The sequence below is a fragment of the Hyperolius riggenbachi genome, chromosome 2, assembly GCF_040937935.1.
Source record: "Hyperolius riggenbachi isolate aHypRig1 chromosome 2, aHypRig1.pri, whole genome shotgun sequence".
Classification (NCBI taxonomy): domain Eukaryota; kingdom Metazoa; phylum Chordata; class Amphibia; order Anura; family Hyperoliidae; genus Hyperolius; species Hyperolius riggenbachi.
Window position 1 is genome coordinate 288,463,564 of NC_090647.1, and position 27,289 is coordinate 288,490,852.

At 40.9% G+C, this 27,289-nt stretch overlaps 1 protein-coding gene across 1 annotated transcript in view; it reads left to right on the forward strand.

The window, feature by feature from the left end:
• The window catches only part of COL16A1 (collagen type XVI alpha 1 chain), a 296,365-nt gene extending 271,364 nt beyond the window's left edge, over nt 1–25,001 (forward strand). The window contains exons 53-71 of the mRNA XM_068266105.1: nt 3,408–3,452; nt 3,561–3,614; nt 7,502–7,537; nt 8,835–8,897; nt 12,741–12,812; nt 12,898–12,951; nt 13,396–13,440; nt 13,664–13,708; nt 13,801–13,854; nt 15,139–15,192; nt 15,269–15,319; nt 15,403–15,492; nt 16,185–16,220; nt 19,001–19,045; nt 19,134–19,328; nt 21,912–21,978; nt 22,866–23,042; nt 23,473–23,550; nt 23,642–25,001. Coding sequence (XP_068122206.1) covers nt 3,408–3,452; nt 3,561–3,614; nt 7,502–7,537; nt 8,835–8,897; nt 12,741–12,812; nt 12,898–12,951; nt 13,396–13,440; nt 13,664–13,708; nt 13,801–13,854; nt 15,139–15,192; nt 15,269–15,319; nt 15,403–15,492; nt 16,185–16,220; nt 19,001–19,045; nt 19,134–19,328; nt 21,912–21,978; nt 22,866–23,042; nt 23,473–23,550; nt 23,642–23,835 — 1,455 coding nt within the window. The 3' untranslated portion in view covers nt 23,836–25,001. The remainder of the gene's footprint in view (nt 1–3,407; nt 3,453–3,560; nt 3,615–7,501; nt 7,538–8,834; nt 8,898–12,740; nt 12,813–12,897; nt 12,952–13,395; nt 13,441–13,663; nt 13,709–13,800; nt 13,855–15,138; nt 15,193–15,268; nt 15,320–15,402; nt 15,493–16,184; nt 16,221–19,000; nt 19,046–19,133; nt 19,329–21,911; nt 21,979–22,865; nt 23,043–23,472; nt 23,551–23,641) is intronic.
• The last annotated feature ends 2,288 nt before the right edge of the window (nt 25,002–27,289 follow it).

The following is a 27,289-nucleotide window of genomic DNA, read 5'->3' on the forward strand; positions in this document are numbered from 1 at the left end:
AAAAAGAGCACCTACCTAGCAAAAGGGAGTATTTGAGAGGTAGAAAGCTGTGGTCACTGAGTTTTGATAAAAAAATAAATCAAAACTGAGGTTTACAGTGCCACAGCTATTGTACAGTGTTTTTTGCAGTGATCAGAAAAAAAATTCTGTCACTGCGGTGGGGCGGGCTGAACGCAAGTGCAGGCGAACGATCAGGCCTGATCGGGCAAACACTGCGTTTTTTTTGTGGATCCTAGTGACCCTAATAGATCTGACTGCGATCAGTAATGATCACTTACAGATACTATATAGTACCAATGTTGATTAGCGACAGTGATGACGCTAATTAGTGACTGTGGTGCAGTGGGCTGAGCACTAACTGACACTTACAAAGGGGCCTAGCTAACTGGCCTAACTGCTAACACTAGTGATACTAAAAAAGTGACAGTTTTCACTGATCACTGTTTTTAGATCACTAGGATAGTGACAGGGGGGTGGTGGTGAGTGGGGAATCAGAGGCAATCAGAAACAATCACAGGACAATCAAAGGCAATCGCAGGCCAATCACAGGGCACTCAATTCACGGGACAATCAAAGGCAATCACGGGACAATCAAAGCCAATCACAGGCCAATCACGGGACAATCACGGGACAATCACGGGACAATCAAATACAATTACAGCACAATCAAATTGAATGTCAGCACAATGAAATTGAATGTCAGCACAATCAAATGCAATTACAGCACAATCAAATACAATGCACTGGGAAGGTGATTGGGGGGGGGGAGGGGGGGGGGGGTCTGAGGGCGATCAGAGGGTGTGGGGGGTTGACTAGGTGTCCGCACGGGGCAGACTGGGTCCTGATCTGGTGGGTGGCAGACACAGGGGGTGACGATAGGAGATCAGTGAGGGATTACAGGGGAGAATAGATGTAAACAATGCACTGGGGAGGTTATCAGCAGGGGGGGGGGCTGAGGGCAATCTGAGGGTCTGGGTGGGTGATCAGGTGCCCCCAAGGGACAGTTTAGGGTCTGCGCTGATGGGTGGTGGTGACAAGGGGTGATAGACAGGTGATAGATGGGTGATAGACAGGTGATCAGTGGGTAAGGCAGCTATATAGCTGTATACAGCATACAGGGGGGTGGTCTGGGAGGGGGGTCTGGGGGGGATCTGAGGGTAGGGGGGGTGATCAGGGGACCCTAGGGGGCAGTTAGGGACCTAACCTAGAGGATAGCGTCCCTAGATAGTGACAGGGAGTGATTGATGGGTTTTTAGGTGGGTGGTGGGGTGCAGATACTGGTGTGCTGGGGTGGTCAGGGGGGGTTCTGAGGGCTGGGGTGGGCGATCGGGGGGTCTGTGTGGGGCAAAGTGTGATTTTTTAGCACTTAGCTAATGGCTGCCGTCCTCTCTGATGGTCGCACGACGAGTGACCATCAGCGGAGGAGGCAGCCAGTATAATACACTTTGTTACCATAACAAAGTGTATTATACACTCTGATTGGCCGGATCGCGGAGGTTTGAAACCCGCCGGCGCTGCTGATTGGCCGGCGGGTTTCCGAGTAGGGTGGGCGGAGCCTATTGCCGGCGGCGATCGCGTCATTGATGACGCGATCGCCGCACAGCCGCCGCTGATGCCGCCCCCGCCGATGGGCGTATTGCGGTCGTTTGGGACCGGTCTTTGCCGCCGCCCATCGGCTGGGGGCGGTCCTCAAGTGGTTAACATACATCATCTGAATACAATGGGGGTTTGTGTTTCATGTGTTTGTAAAGAGCTATTCCAGAGAGTACAGGCCCATACACACGTCGGATTTTAGCGAACGACCCGTCGTTTGAACGTTCCGTCGTTCGGACGTTTTCGCGTCAAATCCGACGTGTGTACAGACTATCGTTCGGGTGATAAGACTGGTTACCAGCGATCCGCCCGGCGGATCATTGGTAACCAGTCTTATCACCCGAACGATAGTCTGTACACACGTCGGATTTGACGCGAAAACGTCCGAACGACGGAACGTTCAAACAACGGGTCGTTCGCTAAAATCCGACGTGTGTATGGGCCTTTAAGCTCACCTTACTCTATTAAACACTGTTTATCTATTACTAGACCCAAAGCGTCCATACACGTATCTATTTTCCTGATTCCCTGCAGATTCGAAAGATCTGCAGGGAACTGATTCCCCCAAAATGTCAGATTGGTAGACTTTTGGTTGATTTTTACCAAAAAACTATCAATAATATCGACTGGACATGGCAGAAGATTCAATTAGGGGCAGGGCAGAAGTGGCAGTAGATTGACGACCTATAGCATTGTACTGCAGCAAACAGTGCAATGCTGCAGTCTGATCGATTTTCAATAGATTCCCTGATGGAATCTATTAAAAATAGGTGTGCAGTGTCTGGTAAGAATTGATTCCTTCCTAAATCAATTTATTTCAGAGAGGAATCGATCACTGATGTATGATCAGCTGTAGGTCTCCACATTGTCTTCCCTGTACCTCTGTCTACTTATGTCCAGACACCACCTCAACTGCAACCTCCACTCTGCACATAAACTCCTATCCTTTACTTCCTCCATCATAAAGCAGTTCTTATAAGCTCCCCTCTGTTGTGAAATTCCATTCCAAAATAAAATAATAATCACTCTATAAACCTTGAAATGTAACATTGGTCATTGCCTTCAATCTCTGACCAAGCTCTAGGTCTTACATAATCTGACTGAGGTACTGACTGTCTCTGTAAATCAAGCTTACTCTGACTAATGTCTTCCCGCCCCTCCTTTATCCTATATAATAAACCCCCTGTGTCCTCTCCTGTCCCTCTGTCCATGCCTTATTGCTACTACACGCGCCGATTGTTGGGACAGGAGGAGGACGGGTGCAGGGGGAGTGCGGGCATGTGCATGGGCGTATGCGATGGGGAGCGCACGCGGCGGGGAGCACGGCTTGCATGCGCGCTGACATGCGGCGGATGGTGGTGGTGAGTGGGCCGGAGGGGGGTTGTGAGGGAGGTCTACAGCCTGTAACTGTAACGGGCTTAGGTCTGCTAGTTAGATTATAAGTTTGCAGTAGTGGGGTTCTCTCTTGTATTGCTACTTGTATTTGAGATTTGATTGTGAGTTCCACAATTAACCAATTTCTGATATGAACTATTTGATGTTCAGTGTAAAGAGCTGTGGAAATCTGACAACAAAAAAGTGAAATATCAGAATTAAACGATACCTTTGTTATTTTCAAATTACCATAAGAACCATGTGCAATATATATAGTAGTTCTTGTTTAGTAGTAATATAAAAATATAATTTGTATTAAGAGGATGAACAAAGTTGACAGTACTAATACAGTACAATGCATTTATCTGAGGGATATATAAAATGTAATGTTGTAAATATTAAAGCCTTACATTTCCACTCATTTTATTTTACCATGTTAGGGTGCTCCTGGTATTCCTGGCATTCCTGGCCCTGCCGGACCTGCAGTAAGTGGCTGTTGAGTTGAATATGTTATATACAGTATGTATTATGTTATATATGTCATATATAATAGGTTTCTCATATGATGCAATTACTATTTCTCATTTATTAAGGGTCCAGGTGGAGAAAGAGGACTGGCAGGAAGCGCTGGTGAGAAAGGCGATCAGGTAATTTACTAAAAATTTAATTTCCCTTTTTACGTTTATAAATTTAGAAACTGCTGCTTTACATTTTGTAAATGTACATTTACTGCAAGATGCAACTGTGACACTAAGGTTTGCTAGCCACATTAGATTTTCTGATAAGATGCCCAGGCACTTAAGGGAACAAAACTTTGGGAAAGGGAGGTGATGTGTCTGTCCTGTGTATATCAATGTGCAGCTGTTAATGACTGAACAGCAAAACATTCTTCTAACATGCTAATTAATGTCATCAAAGATGATGATTCTAGGGCCAACAAATCACTGAAAAACTGTGGACATCTGCTGGTTAAGTAGATAAGCTTCTAGAAGCTGGGATTTGCTACTCAAACTTCTGGCGACCTTGCATAGTGCTGTAGTAAAGCACTTATTTTGGAAATTGTCATGCATTAACAAATCATTTATCTGTTATGATGACAGATCAGAAAACTGACCATTGTGGTGGAAAATACCTTACACCAGTTGTCCAGACATTTATCTTAAATTACTTTCATTTTGATGGTAGGTGGGAAAAGATGCCCCCTAAAATAAAAACATTAAAAACATCATGGTAATCGTAGGCTTACCTCAGTGATGACAAAAGGAAAGAGGTGTTAACACTCAACAACAGTACTTTTAAGAAAAAGTGATCTCCAAGTTCATATGGTCATAGTCCCATGTACTCTCACAAATTCTGATCACTGAATCTGTCTCTTGATCTTCTATACAACCGGAATAGATGAATACCTTAGACGAATCAAAGAAAAATACATAATAGTGCAGTATCCTCTAATACATTATGCTCCTCCACCTCCCTGTGATCTTTCACCACTTGTGATATGCCTTGCACTACCATCACCCCTAGTTCATGCAATGCGCTCACCAGATCAAGGGGCTGCTCAGTTACAAACAGCTTTAGCACTTCAAATGTTTCCTCAGATTCACTCAATCACGTCTTGATATATGGCAGGTATATTAATCTTCCTTCAGCATCAATATCCCTGAATAAATGGCAAACAGGATGGCAGCTCAATTACAAACAGCTTGTTTCACTAGTATGCATCATTCATTCCCATTTGGCTCATGAGTATGAATACAGGCAGTTTCACTAGAGTCTAAAACTAAACAAACACTTCAAAGGTGTAATGAAGTTTTAATAAGGTTAAAAGGGGTAAAGTATCCCACTCACATATTCCATTTAAAAATGTGCATATCAGATTAAAAACCAGTGCCCTGGATCATTTCAGCATGCTCCTCCGTGTGCCGCCTCTAAGCTTCGCCCAACACATTTCATCACTTGGACTCATCAGGGGTCACTTAAGTGATGCACTTTAACCAACAAAGTGGGGGAAAAACAATTTATTAATTACATTTAGACACTTGAATTGACCCGAGGAAGTGGGAATTACCCATGAAATGTGCAATGTGAAATGTGTATAAAAAAGAATAGTTTTTCCCACCTTGTTGGTTAACCTTTTTTGGACCGGACAGCTCTAGCCCCTTAAGGACCAGAACAATCCTTTCCCTTGTGTGCTCTGTGGTTACTGTGATTGGCTCACCGTAATCAGGTGGTCAGGAGCCAATGAATTTGGCCCTGGACCGAGATGCGGAAGCTCTGCTGTCACTAAGGCAGCAGAGCAAGCGGGTGCAGTGAAGAAAATGTGGCGAAAGCAGAGAGAATGGCGTGAATGATTGGAATCTACATCCTGTGAGAGCCATGCAGCCACCAGCAGGATGTAGATTCCAAATTCGTTGGTCTGAAAACAATTATAGTATGTCACTTTGTTGGTTAAAGCTTTAGCATTGTCTTTAGGGTCCAAGTGTGAACTAATAGTCGTAAGCAAAAAAAAGTAATATTCCAGCCAGAACAATAATATGAAATGTGTCTGTTCTCCTTGTGTCTATGTGAGCTGCCTCTATGTGCATCATTTCCTTCTACAATAATAGGTTTATTGCCTTGTTATGCCAACCCTCTCCAATAAAAAGTCCCTAGACTGTGACAGAACAGAACGATTCGTTTCTGAGTTACCCGGAGGCAAAGAAGGATTAAGATGAAATGGGGCCATAGGCAAGATAGCAGTTTTTCTGCCCACTGCTGATAGTCACCTGGCTTTTTAGTAAGATTTGGTGTTGGCTTGCATCCACCTGGCCCCTAGACTCTCTCCAGGCCCTAGGCAACTGCCTAGGATTGCCTTGTGGATAATCCGGCTCTGCCTGGCAGACAATGAGTCATGCTAAATGTGTTTTAAGCGAAGTGCTGTAATGTTCAACAATGTCTGTATTATCTTATTCATATAAAAAACATCCAAGCATTTACAAATGAAGACCAGAATCCAAAAAACGTCTAAACATATGCATTTGTTGTATAGAACAAAAGTTCGGAACATCCAGCTGTAAATTATTTATTCGTTATATATTTTATCTACAGAGCTCTTAAAATACACGTAGATCCATGGATCCCAAATATGAAATTTGTCTATGGATTTCTCAATCTATGTGTATACCTTATTCTAGGGTTTATTATGATAAAGCATAGTATTTTAATAAGCTTTATAATACAGATTGAAGATTTCTTGCAGGAAGTTTTGATACACATTTGGGTGCCTGCATAACATGTAGTTCCAAATTGTATTGCTTTTTAGGAGTTTCATATACAAGAAGCATTAGCCATAATTATATGCAAGATCTAGTGTTAGCGCACATCACCATATCATTAGCCAGAAAAAATAGACAGTTCATTAATAAAAAAAGTTCTCCATAGATCCAATCTAGGAATGAGACCTCCACCACCTCTATATATTTCTACCGCTGAAGAATATCGTTATTAAGTTTCAGTAAAGTCGATTAAATACATGTATCTCCCAGTAGTAACCTGTATCCAACTTTCAGGCCTTTATCCCGCTGAAAGGAAAAGACTGCATACAAGAGTATTCCGATGCAAAATGTTATTTTTTTTTAAATGTACCCCTTACTGATAAATCTGCAGCCACTGTTCTACTATTTTCAAAAAACAGGGAAAGTTCACAGCTTAGGGTTCATATTAATAACTGCAAAGAATATACAGTAGATACATGCTAAATATCTCAATTGCCAGGGAATTGTGTTATCACACATATTCCAGGCATCTGTTTGGTTAATATTTGGTTAAATCTAACAGATAAGTAATAATACCAAACTTTGGTGCCCAAGTACTTTGAACAAGACTAAACTTTGTACCTAGTTCTGGTTATATGACCAGATTAAGTTAAAACATTTTGTTTGAAACTTAATTATGTACATTTCTGGAACTGCATTTAGCAAGGCTATAAATATTGTTTTAGGTAAAATTATAATTACTATGGCCTTCACTCTCCCAGTTGAAAAAATGTGATAGCAGCTCCATCCCACCAGTGATTTTACTAAGGTGGAGAATTGTCTTTGAAAATATCACGTGTTACATATTTACGTGTTACTGTAAATGAATATCAATGTTATATCAAGTTACTGAACCTTGACCTACAAAATTAAACTCAATGGGTAATACTGTTGATCTGGTGTCATTCATTTTTATTCTATAAGTTTTATAAAAGTCATACAAATGTCACAAAAGATTTGGAAAGCTGATGAGGTTTGGAGTGATAAGTAGCATAATGTCATCAACGTACAGAGTCAGTTAGGAATTATGGTTTCCCCAACTATTACTCCTTAATATTACTATGTTATCTTATTTTCTCCATCCATGATTCAATTTCTATTTGAAATATTAAGGGAGATAGCGTGCATCTCTCAAAGTACACTTTATAACTAAGTGGTTAAATAAGCAGCAACAGGAACATACATGTGATTTAGTTTTTAACAAGATCCTAATGCTTGCCTTATTGACTTTCTGCTTATAGGGATTTCCAGGCCCACCCGGATTCCCTGGACCACCAGTAAGTTTGTAGCAGTAAATAACACACCTTGATTTAACTACTGCAAGCTAGTAGAACATTACAACTCCAAACAAAAGTTTTTGTGCTCCTGTCCAGGCAAACGCAGACACTTCCAGAACTCCTTCTCCTTACTCCAATACACTGCGCTGCTCCAGTGTGGGGAAAAACAGGTTTATCTAGATAGAAAAGGAGCGTTCCATAGTGTATTATCAAAAGGATAACGCAAAGACAATTGGGTACTCACAGATGTGATGAAGGCGCAGTGCGCCGAAATGCGTAATGACGTCAGCAGCACGCCGCACCTAGGCCCCGCCCACCCCCTTGCGAGACGAGCATCCGGCTGTCGGAGATCGCACTGCTGGCCACAGTGCGTATACACCTGTCACCAGGGGAGAGAAGCGGTTGGCCCACCGCTGACAAGTGAGTTTTTATTGGAATTTCTGTGAGTACCCAATTGTCTTTGCGTAATAAACATGTCCTTTTGATAATGCACTATGGAGCACTCCTTTTCTATCTAGTAGAACATTACACCTGATAGATTGCAGTTCTGTGATTTTTATTTGTTATCATTAGTTATACTGCAACCTATGTAACCATAACATAAGTTGTCCTAGAATAGGTAAATCAATCCATAAGTTGGAATAACTATAAGCATGTACAATATATACAGTATATTCTGGCATATAAGACTACTTTTTAACCCTTGGAAATCTTCTGAAAAGTCAGGGATCGCCCTATACGCCGGGTGTTATTGATGCCGGGTGATACGCCCTATCCTGTTACCGACTCTCAGATCTCGCTGCGGAGGACTGTAGTGAAGCGGCTCAGGCACACATGTGCGAGATCTGAGAGGCAGAGAAGGAGGTATATAGGATACAAGGGTGAGCCAGAAGGGTGAAAGAGGCGTGTTTTATGGGCACAGCACAATCTATTCTTCCATACCGCTCTGATAAACAGGGAGACAGGAAGAGCTGACCAATCCACTTGGGGAGAGGAGGAGTTGACCAATCAACCAGTCCATCGCCTATATACTGTTATATACTGGGTACCCCATATAGTACAGCACTGGTATCTGTTCTGTTCATACATAGCACCAGTATATGATTTTTTTTACATTTTTATTTGGTGTGCATTGAAAAGAGGTGTAGTCTTATATGGCGAGTATATCACAAACTCTGTATTTTAACTGGAAAAGTTGGGGGGTCGTCTTATACGCCCAGTCGTCTTATACGCCGGAATATAAGCTGCAATAACTAATAACATGTACTATACATACTAAAACTGTTGCTATTTTAAGGGACCACCTGGATTTCAAGGAAAAGCTGGGCCACCAGGGCCACCTGGACCTCCTGCAGAAAAGGTATACTTTTTTATTTTTTATTTTGATCTTTTCAGTAAAGTATTACTTACCTTTAGTTAGGATGTTGTCTATAACATTTAATGGATAACTTAAAGTAAAACTGAAGTGAAAAAAGTCAGATACGGTAAGTACCTATGGAGAGGGAAGGCTCTGGATCCTCTTCAGCCTTCACTGTCCCCTCTCAGTTCCCTCGTTCTAGGGATGTCATCTCCATTAGAGCTATTCAACCAACTGGTCGCATATACCTCCGTGAGCCCTTGGAAGGCATCGGGAGGACTTGTGCCCCTGAGAATTTCGAAGATGGACGACTCCATACTGCGGATGTGTGACACCCTCAGTACGCCCTTGCACAAGCACAGTATGGAGTTGCTCATTCTCGGGCACTTGGGGACACGATTGCTCCTGATGCCTTATGAGGGCTCCTGAAATCGATAAATTCAAACGAGGGTGACCCCCCGGAACCAAGACACCAAGGGAGGAACAAAAAGGCTTTTTATGATCCAGAGCCTTCACTCTCCATAGGTAAGTATCTGACTTTCTTTTTCACTACAGATTTGCTTTAATTACTGTAAAGTAAAAAGCAGGAAGCCTGCAATATATTTTGTGACTGAAGTAAGAAAATAAAGTTTGGCCAATGCTGTACATGCTGCAAGGAATGCAGCAAGCTTTATCATAGCCTCTTATCTCTTTCTTTTGCATTACTCATGTAGGACCTGTTGAGAGGAAGTAGCAATGGGGTGCATCTGCCACAGGATCAGGGCTGTAAAATAGAAATTTTCCATATAAAAATGACTATAGATGTACATCATCACTCTCTATATGAAGGAAGCACTCACTGTAAAGTGTTTTGTTAGAGGATTCTAAAAGTTTACTGTGCTTCTTGAGCCAATCACATAAGCACAAAAGTGAGAATTATCTGAGGTTTTGAACAGGAGATGGTGTACTACTGTCACAATTAAAAGAGAACGTGTTTTGACCCAACCGGTACATGTAGAAATTCATAAACACTGCAGAGCGAGATAGAAAGCTACTCTCAATAACAGTAAGGCTCGGTTCACATTTGTTTTAAACCATATCCGTGGCTCTGTTTTTGGGCCCAGACCAAAACCAGAGTCATGGATACAAATGTTAAAAATAGCAACCGTCTTGACCCACTTCAAAAACAGATCTGTGGGAGATCCGGGGGGATCCGCTTTTAAAAATTCAACGGAGGGTCCGGATTTACAGGGTTTTCACGGACCCCAGATACACGCAGGGGTAGTGAAACCCAATGCAAAAACGGATCTCCCTCTACACAGACAGCTTTGGACACAGAAATGAATCAGTTTCTAGTGTCCCAGCCCTGTATGTGGGTGGGGAGGGGGCTGCCATGCTGGAGTTGGAAGCTGGCAAGAAGGGGGGCAGCAGGCACAGTGGTGGGGAGGGGGGTTGGATCCGCCTCCCTCACCTGGGACCCCACTCCCCCCCCCCCCCCCCAGCTGGTCTCTTTTAAAATCAATCTGGCAGTGAGGAACTCACTCACCCACAGACAGGGCTGGGGATCCGTCTGGGGAAAAACAAACGGATCTGAAACATATGCTGCAAAAGGGCAGCATGGATCCGTTTGCATTCTGGTTTTAGAAAAACGAAGCCTGGACAACGGATTGCGTTCTACAACTGTGCCTAATGTGGACCGAGCCTTAGGGGCCATTTTTAAGGTGGCAATAGTTTGTTGTTTTCACCTTGCCCACATCACTGCTATTCATAATAGGCTGCTGTCTTTGTGCAGTAACAAAGCCACTGCAATCACAGTGATATTTTCCTTCTGGTTGCCAGCTTCCAATTAACTGAATCAGATCAAGTCACTGAATCAAGTCATATGATATCATAAACATCATGTGACTTGGATGATAAAGGAAAGTGGAAACACACAGTGCCATGTAATTGATGGCTGGGGGTTTACCAAAGATCAGCTTCCTGAGTTGGTGGGTCTTCCATTCAGTCACAGCCCCAATTGCGTTACCAAACACTTGAGTAGTATCCTCCTTTTAAAAGGTGGCAAAGCTTTTATTCTGATACTGAATCTGAAAAGATCTGTACCGAGGAAAATCCACTCTGATTGGGTTTGCAGTACTTGCTTCAAGATAAACCACAGTAAAGATTAGAAAAGTGCCATTTTTCCTATGACTACACAGCCACTTGGACATAGGAAGCCTGGGAATTATTTTACACAAAAAGGGGTTTCTCATAAATGCAAAAAAATGTTTGCCAGTCTAAAAGATCATGGGTGGTTAAATAAAATGGAAATGTATTTTTAGTAACATTAATGTGGTTACGTGGAAGCATTTATTAATAACTAGAATATACTGGTAAGAAGAATTTACGTATTGTTGAGTTGATTGGAATTGCTATAGTGTACACAAGTTTTAAAGTGGAATTACTGTATATTCCCAAAACTTCAATTGCAGTAACTGCTCCTAAGGCTCATACACACAATCTGCCGAGCTGTTTTCTAAACTTAGTCTGTTGGAAGATAGTTAGGCCTGTGTATGGCTGGCAAACAACCAGACAACCAATTGATAACAGTTTGTTTGCCAGATCCAACCAGAGGATCAGCCTGCCAAACTATAATGCAGGTTGGAACGTGGTACAAGTCTTTTGAACAACTTTGTTGTTTTTGAATGCATTTTTTCATTTAGCTTACACACATAGAATTTAAGTGAGTTTGTTGTTTAGATGGTTGTTTGTCATGTAAACAACTTGTTGTGCAGTTGGTCGTGTTGTATGGTTTGTTGTGCATTATGTTGGACATGTGTATGAGCCTTTAGTTGCATAAAAGAACATTTGAAAGGATTCCCAATAGTATTACAATACAAATTAAACACAATTCGCATTGTGTGTAAGAACATGTATTTTCATTGCAGAGAACAACAGAAGCTTTCTTATCTCTGGTCACCAGGAGAAGCAAACTCAATAATTGCTGGCTGTCTGCATGTGTCTTCCCTCTGCCCCCTCCCTCTACTGAACAGACACATTGCCCTGGCAACAGCTGAGTCACTTCAGTAGAAAAGGAGGGCGGCAGAGTGAATACGCAAGCACAGGGAGATTTTTGCCGAGGAACCAGAGATAAGCTATCTTGTACTGCTCCTTGCAGTAAAAATTTATGTTTTTAGACACAGGAAAAGCTTGGGAATGCTTTCAAATATTATGTTATGTAACTAAGAGTAGTTACTGAAATTCTAGTTTTGGGATTATAATACCACTTTAAGCTAGGCGTACACAGCTTTGTCAGCCCAGTATAATAAGTTGATCCACCCCTCTCTGATCAGAAACTGATCAGATAGACTGAGTCAGATAGACTGAATCCTACACCATTTTAAAAACTCAATATATTTCAACAGAAGTCCATTGAGCACTGCTGGAACTGCAAGCATTATACCTCTCAGTGCATATGCTGCCTTTGATCCCCTGCAGTTCTTCCCCAACATATCCTGATTATGCTTTCAATTGTTAAACTGTCCAAAATTGATCGAAGTGAATTGATCGTATGCATTGGGGGTGACAGGTGTCCAGCAGATTTGATCAAACTGATCAAAACCAATGTGTGCAAGCCTTATTCCATAATTTTTCCACTCTAAATATTTACTAGTAGATCGACCATATAATGTAATCTACGTTAAAGGAACACATAAAAGTCAAATTCATAGTTTTAGCTTCCCATTAGAAAAACCTGCCTTGAGATAAAATATAGCATAGTTCAATGTTAGTTCAATGTTTCAAGTCATACAAAGTGTTTAGGTATATTCTCATACACTGTAAGGATTTTCTTAGTATTATTCACACTCAAGCAAATTTCTCTTTCAGGGTTCTGAAGGCCCACCTGGTTCTCCAGGACAATCAGGCCCTCCTGGTTCCCCAGGGTCTCCTGGAATACAGGTGCGTTAGCTATAAATAAACAGATTTAGATTATCTGTTGGAAAATACAAACCCTATTGCTTATTATTTCTGTCAAATTTTTCAGGGTCCACCTGGCATTGAAGGAATAGATGGCAAAGATGGGAAGCCTGGACTTAGGGTGAGTACCAAATCACTGAACATAAATCATCGTGCAGACTCAATCTGGATTTATTTAAAAAGGAAAGTCAGTGGTAGATGGCAGTGTTTTCAACTCTTCCTTGGAATATTTGTGAGGGTTGCTGGAAGGTTAATGAATTAGTAATCATGTGCTCCCTCTACTTATATGAATAGTTGTGGTTGTCAGAGCATGCATACAGTTGCAATGGCAAAAGCTGTTCCATTGACCTTTCAGTCCCACTCATGGTGGTCCAGTGTCAACCAGGAATGGGCCGTAAACTTTTGCCACCAAATGGCTGACAATATTTAATAAATCAAGGTAGGTTTGCACTATAAGTTATGTTCTTCAGTGTTCTTGCTCTGCAAGGCTTTGCTAAAACAGACCCAGCATAATCAGCTATTGTCGCTTTACATTGTATATGCCAACCTTGTCTTCTTTCTACAGGGAGAGCCAGGTCCACCTGGTCCACCTGGAATTAAAGGCCTTCCAGTAAGTGCAAGCTGAAAATATATGTTATGTTATTAGAGTCCTATTCCAGCCAGATTTCTTTGAATTACTTTTCCACATTGGTATGCTTTTTCTTAGAAATTCCTTCACATATAACTTTTGAATATTTCTTAGAAATCAATACACTGCACTGAGATACTTTGATTTTTTTTAATGATCATTATCAGCAGATACAATATTTTATGTGTTCACTTTTGTGTTAAAGGGATTTAAAGGAAAAACGGGACATATGGGATTGCCTGGACCAAAGGTATTAGAAGATCAGATGCATCTGAATATTCACATAAAAGCTTAAGGATTATCTATTGAACAAGGAATGATTGAAAAATGTCTTTGTTACAGGGAGACTGTGGACCTGCTGGACCTCCAGGAGGTATAGGCCGACCTGGAGCAGAGGTAATGGAGGAGATTTATATTTGTATGATTTGCACTTACTGTTATTTAACTGGTACTGTATGTGTGCCTTTCAAAAAAGAGAATATCAACAATGACCTCATCCCCACCATCCTGGTGATCTCAATTTTTTTGGTTTAGCCTACTGACACCAGTGTACCTGTTTCACCAACAACAACAAAAAAAGTTAATCTTCCCTCCAGAAACCATGGGCTACATAAAGTAGAGACAGACTGTGTGAGGATCGACATGGATATGTGAGGGTGTAGGCTAGTGTTGGACCTCATTTATTGGTTGATCTTAATGGACGTATGTCTTTTTTCAACCCAAATAATTATGTAATTAAGTAACTGCCTAACCATTACAGTGATAGTAAAAAAAAGTCTTCCTGCAATCAAATTGTTCTTACTCTGCCCATTGGGACAGCAAGTACAAGATAATTACTAATTGATTCATTCACAAGTACAATGAACCACATTGATTATTTTGTTAAAGGGTCATATATGTTAGACAGCAAGTGAAAAGTCAATTGAAAAGTGATGCGTTGTAAAAGGTGAAAAGAGGGACATGTATACAAATCTGTGGGACAAGTGCTAAATAGTGATGTCTGGCAAATAGGTCAGAGCATCTTCAGAAATGCAGGTGTTATGGGATGATCACAGAATGCAAGGGTTAGTACCCATCAAAGTGGTCTATAGTAGGACAATCAGTAGACCACGGCACAGCACATTATTGATATTTATTAGGTAAAAAGCTAGCAAGCTACAATTTCTGGTAAATTTACCTGCCAGATTGATTTATTTCAACATGTCCGATCTGAATTTCGATCAGTTTTCTGATCGATTTTCCGATTGATTTACAATTTAATCGGAAAATTGATCAAAATTCAGATCGTACATGTTGGAAAAAATTGATCAGGCTGGTAAATCTGCCAGAAAATTGTATGGTGTGTGCCTAGCATTAGTTTATAGAACCTCAACTCTTATGACTCTTATGTTATGCCTATCCTGATCTAACTGATAACCTCAGTTTGATTGTTATATTGGGCAGAATATACCCAATGTATAAAAATGTGCTTACATTTTGTACTCTTGACCTCTTGTGGATCATATTTGTATTTGCAGTGTTTTGCTGTGTTTCCTTGTTACATGATTTTGACACTTTTCTTACAATAAAGCCTTTTGACTGAAAAAAAAAGAGAGCGAGACAGATAAGAAAAAAGAGAAATAAGAAAGCAAAACCACTGACTAAACAGATAAGCAATTTATTTATATTTTCAAAATTTAGGGTGATCCTGGCCCTATGGGACCACAGGGACGTCAAGGTCCTCCAGGACATGCTGTAAGTAAAGGAACATATGTATGCTGGTTAAACCAATTAATATAGACCATCCATTATATCTTTTTTTTTTCCCTAGGGATCTTCTGGAAGCCCAGGACAACCAGGTCCCCCTGGACCCCCAGGAGTTGTAAGGACATTATGAAGTTACATATTATCAAAGAGCAAGCCTCTGTTTACAGCCAAAATGACTATCTATGTTAATTATTATAGGGATTGAAGGGTGAAAGAGGTTCCCCAGGTGAACGAGGTATGATGGGTCTTCCAGGAGAACCAGGAACACCAGGACATCCTGGACCAGCTGTAAGCATCCCATGTATTATATCAATAAGTAAAAAAATAATATGTTTTTAACAAATTGAAAGTATAATCAAATTTACAACCGTGCAAAAATACAAAAAAAATGCATGCATAAATAAATACAGTTAAAGAACTGGAATGCAATGGTTAGGTTTTTATTTTATTTTAAAGGACACCCAAGGAGAAAATAGACTGATGAGATAAACCATTGTATCTATCCTCCTTCTCCTGAGAATGACTTTTTAAGATATCCCACAAGTTTATTTTATACTTAAATCCACTTTTTAAGTTTTCACTGTTTAATTGTTTTTGCTCAATGACACATTCATTGAAGTATTCAGAGCTAAAATCTATGAACTATTGAACCTTTATATCTCTTTCCTGCTCTCAGAAGCCATTTTCTGTTAGGAAAGTGTATTATGGCAGTAATTACTTATCAGGGAGGGTTACACTGTAGTCTGACCCAGTCCTGACTCAGACAGGAACTGCCACTTACATACCTGATGTTTAACTCTTTCAGGCAGAGAAAGAAAAAAAGGAACACAGCATAGTTATTTGTGTGCTTGGTACTGTACATGCACATGTCTATCTCATCATGTCACATGTAACCTCAGGTATCCTTTAAGCAAATGCTTACTGCTTTATGTAAAGGTTTATCTTGTTAAGTGGAAATCTATTCATTTTCTTGTATTTAGGGTGACATAGGAACAGATGGAGAACCAGGAAAAGAGGTAGGAAGTGCTATAAAGCTTAGCTTTACCATTACCACATATGTGTATCCCTATGCTAGCAATTTCTTATTCATGACTTGTGAGCTAGATGTGACTTTTATCTTTCTGATATTACCTGTACCATTCACCCATAAGACTATTTTGTATTCTTTCAGCCTTTTACTTGAATGTCTACTGCATTATGGATGAAGTAATGTTTTTACTTAAGTTGTAATCCTCTGCAAGCTATTTCTGTGTATGGACATGTTCTCCATAGCCTGCTGTGAGCAGCAGAGGTCAATGGTAACTTTTCCATTAGCACAGAGTGCAACATAGCTGCAGCAGCTGATCTAGCGTCTATTGTACCTATAACAAATACTCTTCTGGTGATATTAACCTGCTTGCTTCTCATTGAGAGAGGACAAGGGGTTAAAGGCTGGATGTCCTTTTTTGTTTTAAGTCATAACTTTCTCTGCCTTTCCTCTTTCAACTCCCTTTTTTGCTGATTATACTAATGGTAGGGAAAGCATGCGAGAGAAGAATGTCTTGTTGCAGGAAATTACTTCTATTTAGAACATGTAAATCAGTCCAGGTGTATTGTGAATGCATGAATTGCTGTAATTGTGAAACACCTGTGCATTATGAATCAGCTGGTAAATATGAAGCTATCTCCCAAAAGCTTTGCAATAAAGGCAGAAGCACAACTATTAAAAATTGTTTATAAATAAATAGATAGCTAGATAGATAAATAGATAGATATTCAGAGGTGTAAAAGCATAGCACTCCTTTTCAGAATATCTTGACTCACTGGTCCTTTACAAAAAAGGCTTTGTATCACAAAATGAAAAATCTCCTAAATAACTTAAATGGTATTCATAATTGTCATCCCTTTCCTTTTCACATGTGGTCAGTCATCCTTATTTCTTAACATATTCTGTGTTGTTGGCTTAATCGCATTTGGTCCTGGCTGTCGACACAAAATTGCATACAAATTGTGCATTTGTACACAGCTTAACATCTTCGGGCCCATTAACGTGGACCTGAACTCTTGCACATAACACAACGAAAACAGAGAGAAACGCTCCCTGTGTGTTTTAGAGAGAACTGCCTGTCGAATTTCCCCTCATCTTCAAGTAATCACAAGTGTAATTTGATCTCTCAGCTGTGTCAGCACATAAATTTGGCAGTCCTTGGCAGATACAGCTAATATATAAAGACAGTGGGGGAGATTTATCAACGCATTACCGACAGTTTTTTCTTCTTAATCTGTTCTAACCAGCAGGGAGAACAGTTCTGCATGATAATAAGAATTCTTAAATCCTAGGTAATAGTGGCAGTTTAGCATGAATTTCTAGAGCTACACTACAGTTAAGAAAAGTGCAAATCCATCCCTAAACTGGCGCAGATTAAGAAGTGCTTGATAGCAGTTATACAGCTGTAGAACTGCCAGCTAGACATGATTGCAGAGTGCAGGCTAGATATGATTTCTGAGGTGCTCCTGCTGAATTCCTCCTCAGAGCCTGCTACTATCAATACAGCAGGTGTGTTGGTTACCTCAGCAACAGCAATTCCACTCACACACTGCACTGTCTGAGAGACCTTCCTAGCTCCTCCTATCTTACAACAGTTTTAGAAGGAATCTGCACTATCTAATGATTTCTTAAGATGCCTGAGACAGTTCTGCACGGATTTCTAAAAACCTACTAATATTTTGTCTCAGACACTCTTGATAAATCTGGCCCAGTATGTTAACCTTTTTGTCTGCTTCTACGAAGGCAGAAAGTAGACACACTGCAGATTTACTGTAAACTGTAACAAATAGATGTTTTTTCTTTAAAGATTATTATGCTGTTGCTTATCTTTTAGAGCAGAGAGCAGGATCTGAGTTTAGGTCCGCTTTAAGGACCACAGCCTTTTTTTTTTATTCTTCCTTTGAGGTGTTTGAGTAATGTAGGGTTAATTTACGTTACCAATTTTTGCCTTCTGCACTCACAGACCCTTTTATTTGGTGTTGTATTCAGCTCTCTCAATACAATTATTAATAGGGAGGAGGTGGGGGGAGCTTAATAATAATGGGCGGTGTCAAAATATATCCCTTCCCTTCTACGTTTTAACAAATAATAACATTTATATTATTAGCGATAACAGTCACATGTTGAGTGGCAAAATGTTCATTAGGACTCAAGCTATATACTGAGCCCAACTGAGTTTGGGAATGTGCTTTCTATAAGGCAAAAGATTTAAAGATGTAAATTTACAATGGGATGGGATGGGCCTGAGGTAGGCCATCTGTAGCAATCTCTGTCATTAATGTTTTCTATATGTAGGGCAATCACTGAGTAGATTAACTCACAGTGATCAAAGGACCAGAAGTCAATGAAACTGGCTGCAGGCTGGCACATGGAGTTCAGATGGCATCAGACAGATCAGTGTAGCAGCAGCAGACGTGCGATCGCAGCAGGAGCACATGGAGCCAAGATACTGAAATGTACGCCTTGGGAGAGATAGAGGCTGCAAACAGGGCATAGATTTCAATAGCATGCATTCACAACCAGTTGACTAAAAATGCAAAAAACAGATAAAGACAATTTGGGCTGCAGCACTATATTAATGTTATAGTGAGATAGTGTGGGAGGGCAGTAGTGTGGTTACCAGAACTGTTAAAAGACTAACTGGTGTAATTCTAGTTTAGCTTGTATAAAGAGAGTTTGGGTGTAAGAATAATAGCTTTTCTTGCACATGAATTGTTAATCTTTGATTATTGTTGTCTATCCCTTGCTCATTTGTAATATATCTATCAGGGGACTCCGGGAAAACCTGGAATACCTGGAAGTCAAGGAGAAAAGGTAGGCACTTACCAGTTGTTTATCATTTCGGTATTATACAGATTGTGAGAAAAGATCCTATTATTTATTATATGTACTGTTGATGTAGGGTGAAGCTGGAGCCCCTGGGCCTGCAGGACCTCCAGGTGAGAGGGGAAGACCGGGACCACCAGGAAATGGTGGCTATGGAAAAAGTGAATCTGCAGGAATCGTTGGACCTAGAGGGCCTTCTGGAGAGAAAGGACCTTCTGGCTCTCCCGGACCACCAGGATCACCAGGAATTCCAGGAAATCCTGGAACAACGGTAAGAAAAAATGAATGAAAGGGATTGGGTAATGACAAAGCTGAAATATTGGAATAGTGGCTCATATACAAACATGTTTGTATAAAAACAAAGGAACCTCATAAAGGGCAGGGCCGGATTTGTGGGCAGGCCCGTGCCTAGGGCGCTGGGAAGGCTTGGGTGATCTTGGTGCTGCAGTATGCACCTGTGACTTACCAGCACTGTCAGCCCGCTGTCTGCCAATCCGCCTGTCCAGCCGCAGGGCCACATTCATGGACGAGTTGAGCCTGCAGTGCCTCCACCTGCTGTACGCACATCTGTGTCCCCCACTCCTCTGCTTTCTGCGCTGCCCGGCGGCATATCTAGACCTCAGTTCAGCGGTGGCACAAAGTGATAGAGTGAGCAGCGCATGAGATCTCCATATACAGGAAGTTACGCCACCTAGCTACCTATACTTGTGGGGAGGGGGTCTTTCGTCACAACTAGTTACCTATAGTTGGGAAGGGGGGGAGACTATCTTCACACCTAGCTACCTATACTTGGGGAGGGGGGAGAGTTTCTTCACACCTAGTTATCTATACTTGGAGGGGAAGAGTTTCTTCACAACTAGCTACCTATACTTGGGGAGGGGAGAGTTTCTTAACACCTAGCTACCTATACTTTGGGGGGGGGGGGGGGAGAGTTTCTTCACACCTAGCTACCTATACTTTGAGGTTGTGTAGGTACACGGTACAACTTCCCCTGAGATTACCCGTCGATCGGACGGGAAATTGAACCATGTGTACCAGCATAAAAGAACCCTTATGCTCTTATAAGACAAATGTCATTCAGGGTCCTTACACTATAGTTACTGGCATATCCAATGAGTGCATCACAGAGAAATTATGGTCTGTGGCATTGTGGCATACAGGACTAAATTTAAAGGAACCCAGAATCATGTGAATCCAATGTATGCACAGAGTACTTTTAAAAAAGCACAGATTATGGGTTACACATATCCTCAAATAGGTGAGCAAGAACCTAAGCAGCAACAAGGCCAGTCTAATTCCGGAATATCTATGCAAGTGGTGGATGCACACTCATCTTACACAAACACTGGGTGTATCCAATATGACATACATCTAATAGGATAAAAAAACACTAGCATCTCAGTTGGAATTCTGTTACATTACTTTACAGTAAGGAGCAGATCTCACTTTATTTTGACTCTTATACAGCTACCTTCAGTAGATCTGAATCTATACACACAGGCAAACATACCACTAAGTAAAATGTAACCAAGCCCCCTTGACAGCTCCTCTTAGGCTTCTTGCACACCAAGACGTTGCATTAGGTGGCACGTTAAGGTCGCATAACGTGCACCTAACACAACGTATGGTGCTGCAAGAGCCGACGGTAGAGTGAGCCGCGTTAGGCGGCTCGAGTCCTATAATGTCTCCCAGAGTGGCGCTGATTGGCCAGCGGGACCACGTGATGCGGAGCGAGACACTCCGCATCACGTGGTCCCGCCGGCCAATCAGCGCCCGCCAGTGCAGTGAATATTAAGTAGCCATGTGCGCGGCTACTGTAGCTGGCTCTCCCCGCCTCCTCTCCGCCCCCCACTGCGCATGTGCAAACAGTCTAACGCGGCTATAGCCGCTCCAACGCCGTAGCATGCTGCACTTTCGGGAGAACGTGCAGCGTTACATGTAACGCAACGTGGGCTGTGTGAACAGCCCACTTGTGTTACATTGCTGTGCGTTGGGGGAGCGTTACAGGCGCACTAACGTGCGCCTGTAACGTCTTGGTGTGTAAGCAGCCTTAAAGCAGAAGGGACAGCCATACTATCCCAGAAAAAAACACATATATATAATTAGATACATACTTTTTCTACTTACATAAAATATGTATTGTACTATCCACATTTTAATTTCAGTGAATTTTATATAATAAATAAAGAGAAAACTGTTCCTGGCATTTTCCATTTTTACTTCTTCTGACTGAAGCCAATTCTGATGTAATTTCCTTCCTTACTCTGTTTTTACCTAGAAACTAAACTGTCATATCTAGCTTGCTTTGTAAACACATGTGAACACTGCATATATATTTCAGCAGCTTCTCTTTTCTCAGCCTCATGTCACACTGAACCTGCCTCGTCGGCAATGTACCAAATAAAGCCAGGCTGACCGAGATAAGATTTATTACAGCAGAGACATTTATGATTAGATTGGAATGCTTGCAATGCAGGGTTAGGTTGCAGGCTGCATAATAAACACAGAGCAGTGGGTAAATGGAATTTGATTTTGTGGCTGACAATCCTGCTCTAATAATGACTGAGAGATCATGATAAAGAATAAGGGGAAATAATCACAGTGAAACCATGGAATTACTGTACCTTTCCAGAGAAATGGGACCAGTAAAGTTTCTTACAGCTAAGCTACTGACCAAAAGATTTCTAACACTGAAAAAGAAGGCATGCTCCATCTCAGCAATTATTTATATAGGGTAGCTTAGCAAACGTGTCACAAGGACGAGCTGTCAGTTTTGATGATGTAACCTTGATAAAAAAATTGTGGTGTGTCTTATTCATGCTGCATTACTAAAAATGTGCTTATCAATTGCTAGGCGGATCCAGTCAATTATGATGAAATTAGGAGGATGATTCGGCAAGAAGTTATCAGGATCTTTGATGGTATGATTGCGAAGTTGAAGGCTGGTCTAACTATATGTTCCTAAATATTATATAAGAGGTCTTTTTGGTCCTTTGTAGCCCCTTACACATTCCAAGAAGCTCTGGTTCACTATGAGCTTGCTGGGTAGTCTGTAACTATGGGTGTTTCAAGTCCTACCCCATACTGCCATATTAATCCATGCCATGCACTGATCAGGATCAACCAATCGGAAACAGTCTGTCTATATGTATGTTGAACTATTGTGGCTCTTTACAATTAAAAAGCTGACACATGGTTGCATTCCAGCAGTTCTGGTGGTGTGTTTAGCTTACAGGGACAACAAAGGATGATTTGCACACTCAGCAGTGATGCATCGTGGGAGGACTTATAAGATCACTCCAATCCGAATGATCGCAAATACCTTCTGTTTTAAGGAGGCAAACTTTGTTTTGCATAGCATTTTATTAAGAGGCTTTTTGGTTCTTTGTAGCCCCATACACACTCCTAGGATTTCTGGTTCACCATGAGCTTGCTGGGTTGTCTGTAATTCCTAAGCATTACAGCATGTATATCCTAACAAAAAACATTTACCAAGGACCTCCTGGTATAGCTAACACTATCTCAAACATGCCATGGCATACAGTATGTTTGCTTTTTATACATCAATAATAATACCCTAAATATTTTCCTAGGAGCAGTAAACTGTAGTTGTTTGCACTGAGTTTTGTTTATAGCAGGTGTAAATACCCCCTAAACTCATCATCAGTACACACTTGTATATGTGTACTGCATATTGAAAACATGTGGCCACATTTATAACAGGAAAAATGATACATAACGTAATATAACATGTTTTCTAGTGTGACAGCTATTTTTATACTAATTTGTCTCCTTACTATTTCTGCAGAGAGAATGGCGTACTATAGCACTCGCATGCAGATGCCTGTAGAATTAGCTTCAACTCCAGGAAGACCCGGTCTTCCTGGCAAAGATGGCAATCCAGGTCGACCAGGCACTCCTGGTACCCCAGGACCCCCAGGGCAAATAGGGCGAGAGGGAAGACCAGGAATACCAGGAATGAGAGGTAAAGTAAAAGCAAATCAGGCAAAATTGGTGCGCTGTGCACCTGGTACTTTGGGCACAGCCGTAGGCTTTAATGTACTATGGTGGTACTGAGAAGGTAGTTCTCAAATATCATGTAATGTTTATTTTATTTTAATAGTGTGCCACCTGCAACCGAGCAGCTCCATACTGTGCTTAAACCTACACAACCGCATTCGAATTACCAGTCAGTCATAATGAATTATTGAGCAGCAGTATTACCTAATGTTCCCTCTAAAGCATCAGTAACAAATTTTTTTTTATTATTTATCTGTTTTCCACAATACCTAAGACTTTGAAAAGACTGAACAAGGTTGGCTGTGAAGTTAAACTTATAGTTTACAAACACTTTCATATACTCTCCTCTTTAGTTGAATCCTTTATCTCACATTTTTGTATTGCACTTCTTTTAGGTGAACCCGGGACAAAAGGAGATAAGGGCGTAAATGGAATTGGTCAAATGGGTGATGTAGGTCCACCTGGACCACCAGGTATTATTTCCCTTACTTTACCTTTATAGCTTAAATGGTAGAGTATTTCAGTAGAGCATTGCAGTCACTGATTCTTTATGTTTTGCTGTAGGACCACAAGGACCACAAGGGTATGGTAAATTGGGTGCACCAGGTCCAATGGGACAACAAGGTATCCCAGGTATACCAGGACAACCTGGGCAGAAAGGAAGCACAGGTAGAGATGGAAGATGCAACCCAGCCGACTGCTACAACATGATGTCTGCACAAGAATACCAGCCAAAGAGCATGAAAGGTCCTGGTTGATAAGCTGCCCATTTTTTAGATGCCAAAAACTGTCCCACTGGATCATGTTCAAAGAGTCTACCCTTTCCTTATTGAAGTAGCCAACAGCTCACTGCTCGATATACTGATCTCTATATATATTGCTCCATATCGAGATGCAGGAATTTCTGAAAAAGAACGGAAAGGACATGTACATGCACCTTGTATACTTTAAGTTTATGTTATCCATTTTATCTATTTTTCTTTTCAAGATTTTTCTTCTGTCTACATTAATTTGTAGAGCTCCAGTAAACTATAGAATCCCTGACTATGACAGTCTCACTGCTTCCCCATGTTGTCAAAATAATATCTGACTGCTCAAGAGCATCATAATGAAACTGTATTTGTAGTCTTGGTCTGTATCATGTTCTGTAACTTGGATTCAATTCTGGCTCTTGACAAGACACATTTTACATTCTAGTGTAGACAAATCATTTTACACTTCCAGTTCTATTCTGTATATGAGATGTCTGTCTTACTGTATTTTTCTACTTGGGCATTTTCCAAATCAAATATTCATGCCGTATATTTGCCAATGTATTTTTTTTTTAGGAATTTGTTACAATTTTTTTTTTCTATAGAATTGCCTTAATTTATTCTGCTGACTGTGTCAGAAACATCAAAGTGCCTTTTTATTATCATCTTCTGAATCTCTGTATTTCTTTTTTGTTAGATGGCTGTTCTTGGGTAATTTTAATAACATGACAATCTTTAGTATTTAGCATGCTTAGTTTTCAAACTGTACAGATGACATCTTTGTCTCGCACACCCTCTTGTCTCTACCATGTATTTAACAGATAAAACCCCTATTGTTCAGCTTTCAGGAGCTATTACAAAAAATTTAACACACAGCTGACAAAGTCATATTTGATCATAATTACCAGTCTGCATCAACCCCTAACCTTTTCAACTCCAGTTCTAAATATAATAGGTTCAGGTAATATGTACTTAGTGTAAAAAAATAAATTCCAAAAGAGCTTGGTTAACAATACTGTCAAGCAAATCACTGACATGCTTGTGCAGCAGCTCTATAAACATCTCCAAACTTTTAAATATAATCACAGTAATATTACTGGTTCAATCTTGAAAAAGCAGCTATCTTGTATAAAACTGTGGTCATTTAAAGGAAACCTGAGATAAAACAAGTGCTAGAATTTATACTTACCTAGAGCTTCCTCTGGCCCCTGTAGGCTATAGGCTCCCTCGCTGTTCTCCCGGTCCGCTCCATTCTTCTGCTGTCAGCTCCAGTAGTTGCTGACCACAGTTGTTGGTCGTGCTCCCATGGTGGGGAGCATTCTGCATCTGTGCAGTCACAGGCTTAGAAAACTGTACCTGTCCAGACTGCTCCAGGCCAAGGGAGCATGATCGGGGGGCACAGACAGCCGGGACCGTGCATGCGCAGTGGAATGCAGCTGGACCAGTTGGAGAATTTACCCAAAACGGAAAACAGAGTGGCCTGGGAGGAGGGAGTCCATGGCTTAAAGGGGACGAGGAAGCCCCAGGTAAGTGTAAGTGCTTGTACCTGTTTCATCTCAGATAAACTTTAAACTGGCTGCCACCTTTACAAACCTGGCAATCTAAAAAGTGTCCTTATTAGTGATATCGGAGATAATGATATTTTTAGTGATCGTTTTCTGGCCACCAGCCTGTTTGCTTTCAGCATAAATAGACCTCTCAGTGTATGTTGATATTTAAATAACAAATTAAATAACTATTTAAATAACTCAATGGATTCAACTGTACAAACATGCAATTAAACAAAAGGGAGGGACAGAGTCTGTAGAATTGGAAAACGGTGGGCTATTCCCACATTCAGTTTTCTTTAAGTTTTGCTGTATTCAAATTATAAAATGGTGCTTTTGAGTTCCAGATTTTTCTGTAACTCGGATAATCTGCATTATCCAGGAACCAGGAATTATTGACTCTTATGTGATATCAAGGCAAAGTTGAATGTTTGGAGGTGTGCCCTATCTCACCCTAACTTTAGAGAAAAATGGAATTAGCCAAGTTGGTTTTTTCCAGACATATAACTATTGTATTATTCCAAGTTAAAGCCACTGTGGAAGGTATGCCGCTACTGTCTTCACATTTGACAGAACATCTGTCTAGCATTTGTTGGCTATGGTATATATGATAGCCCCCACCCAACTACTCCCTATTGTCTATAAGTAGCTAAGCCTGTAGTCCTTTCCATGCATTGTGTCACTGGAAAGATATCATACTGGCACCTGCTGAGAGGCACTGCTGTTCTCTGTCCTGTTTGGCTCCTCCCACTGCCACTGAAAACATTCCACTCTTCATAAGAAGCTTCAGCATATCTGATATCAGTTACAATTAATGTGCAGATCCAAATAAGCTAAGTGATGCACATTCCATGAGTGTACATAATCATTATCAGTGGAAATATATTTGCAAAATGTAAGATTATAAGTAGCATCTCTTAGCATTTAAAATTAAGAATTTTAGAGATATTTTGCAGCTGGTAAGTTAGAATTAATCTTATCAGTAAAAAAACAAAACACTTATTTTCAAGGAAAAGCAATAAGTGAACTATATTAACTTGCTTGAAAGTTAGAAATGGTTTCTTATACTGTATCACTGAAGAAATGAATTCTTTTAGTGCTCTTTATTTATGTATAGGATCTGATATGTCGATTTTTCAGCTGTCTCATATGTCCATGTTTCAACTGTGTGTATAATATGGTGAATGTAAAATGTTGCAGTATTTCAGAATACTTTGTCAGTGGCTCTTTCTTTTTACTGTGCTTGAGATTTTTAAGTATGACTCTGCAGATCTGTGAAAGGTCTAGCAATATGAAGGTACTATAGTTTGTTTACTCTTCACCACTTTGGTACCAGTGGACTCTGGTCCCTTAAGGACCAGAGACCACTAATACGAAAAAAAGCATCTCAACGAGGTCACGTCGTACGGATTCGCTGCTATTTCTGATCACGCCGCTCTCCCCTGTCACTGCAATTCACTCGCTTTGACGGCAGAGCTCTGTGAGCCAGTCAGGAGCTGATTTCATTGGATCCTGACCCAGTGATCATGGGGTCAGGAGCCAATGAAATCAGCTCCTGACCGGGTCACGGAGCTCTGCTGTCATACTGACAGCAGGGCGAGTGAGCTGCAGTGGCGAGAGAGCGGCGTGATAACATGGTAGGGGAAGTTGAAATCTATTCCCTGGCATGGATAACAGCTCCCAAGCAGGGCACAGATTTCAACTAGCACCGTCCGCAAGTGGTTAAAGTGCATTTATATTCATGTACCTGGTTGCTAAAATATCAGCTGATCTCTTCAGAATGAACAAGATGTCTTCTAGTATTTTACATTTTCTTAATTAGTAATCCTACACAACATAGGAATATCAATTAGGCATAAGCCTAACATGCAACTACTACTCAACTCTACTGACTCAAGTAGGGAAAGGTATTG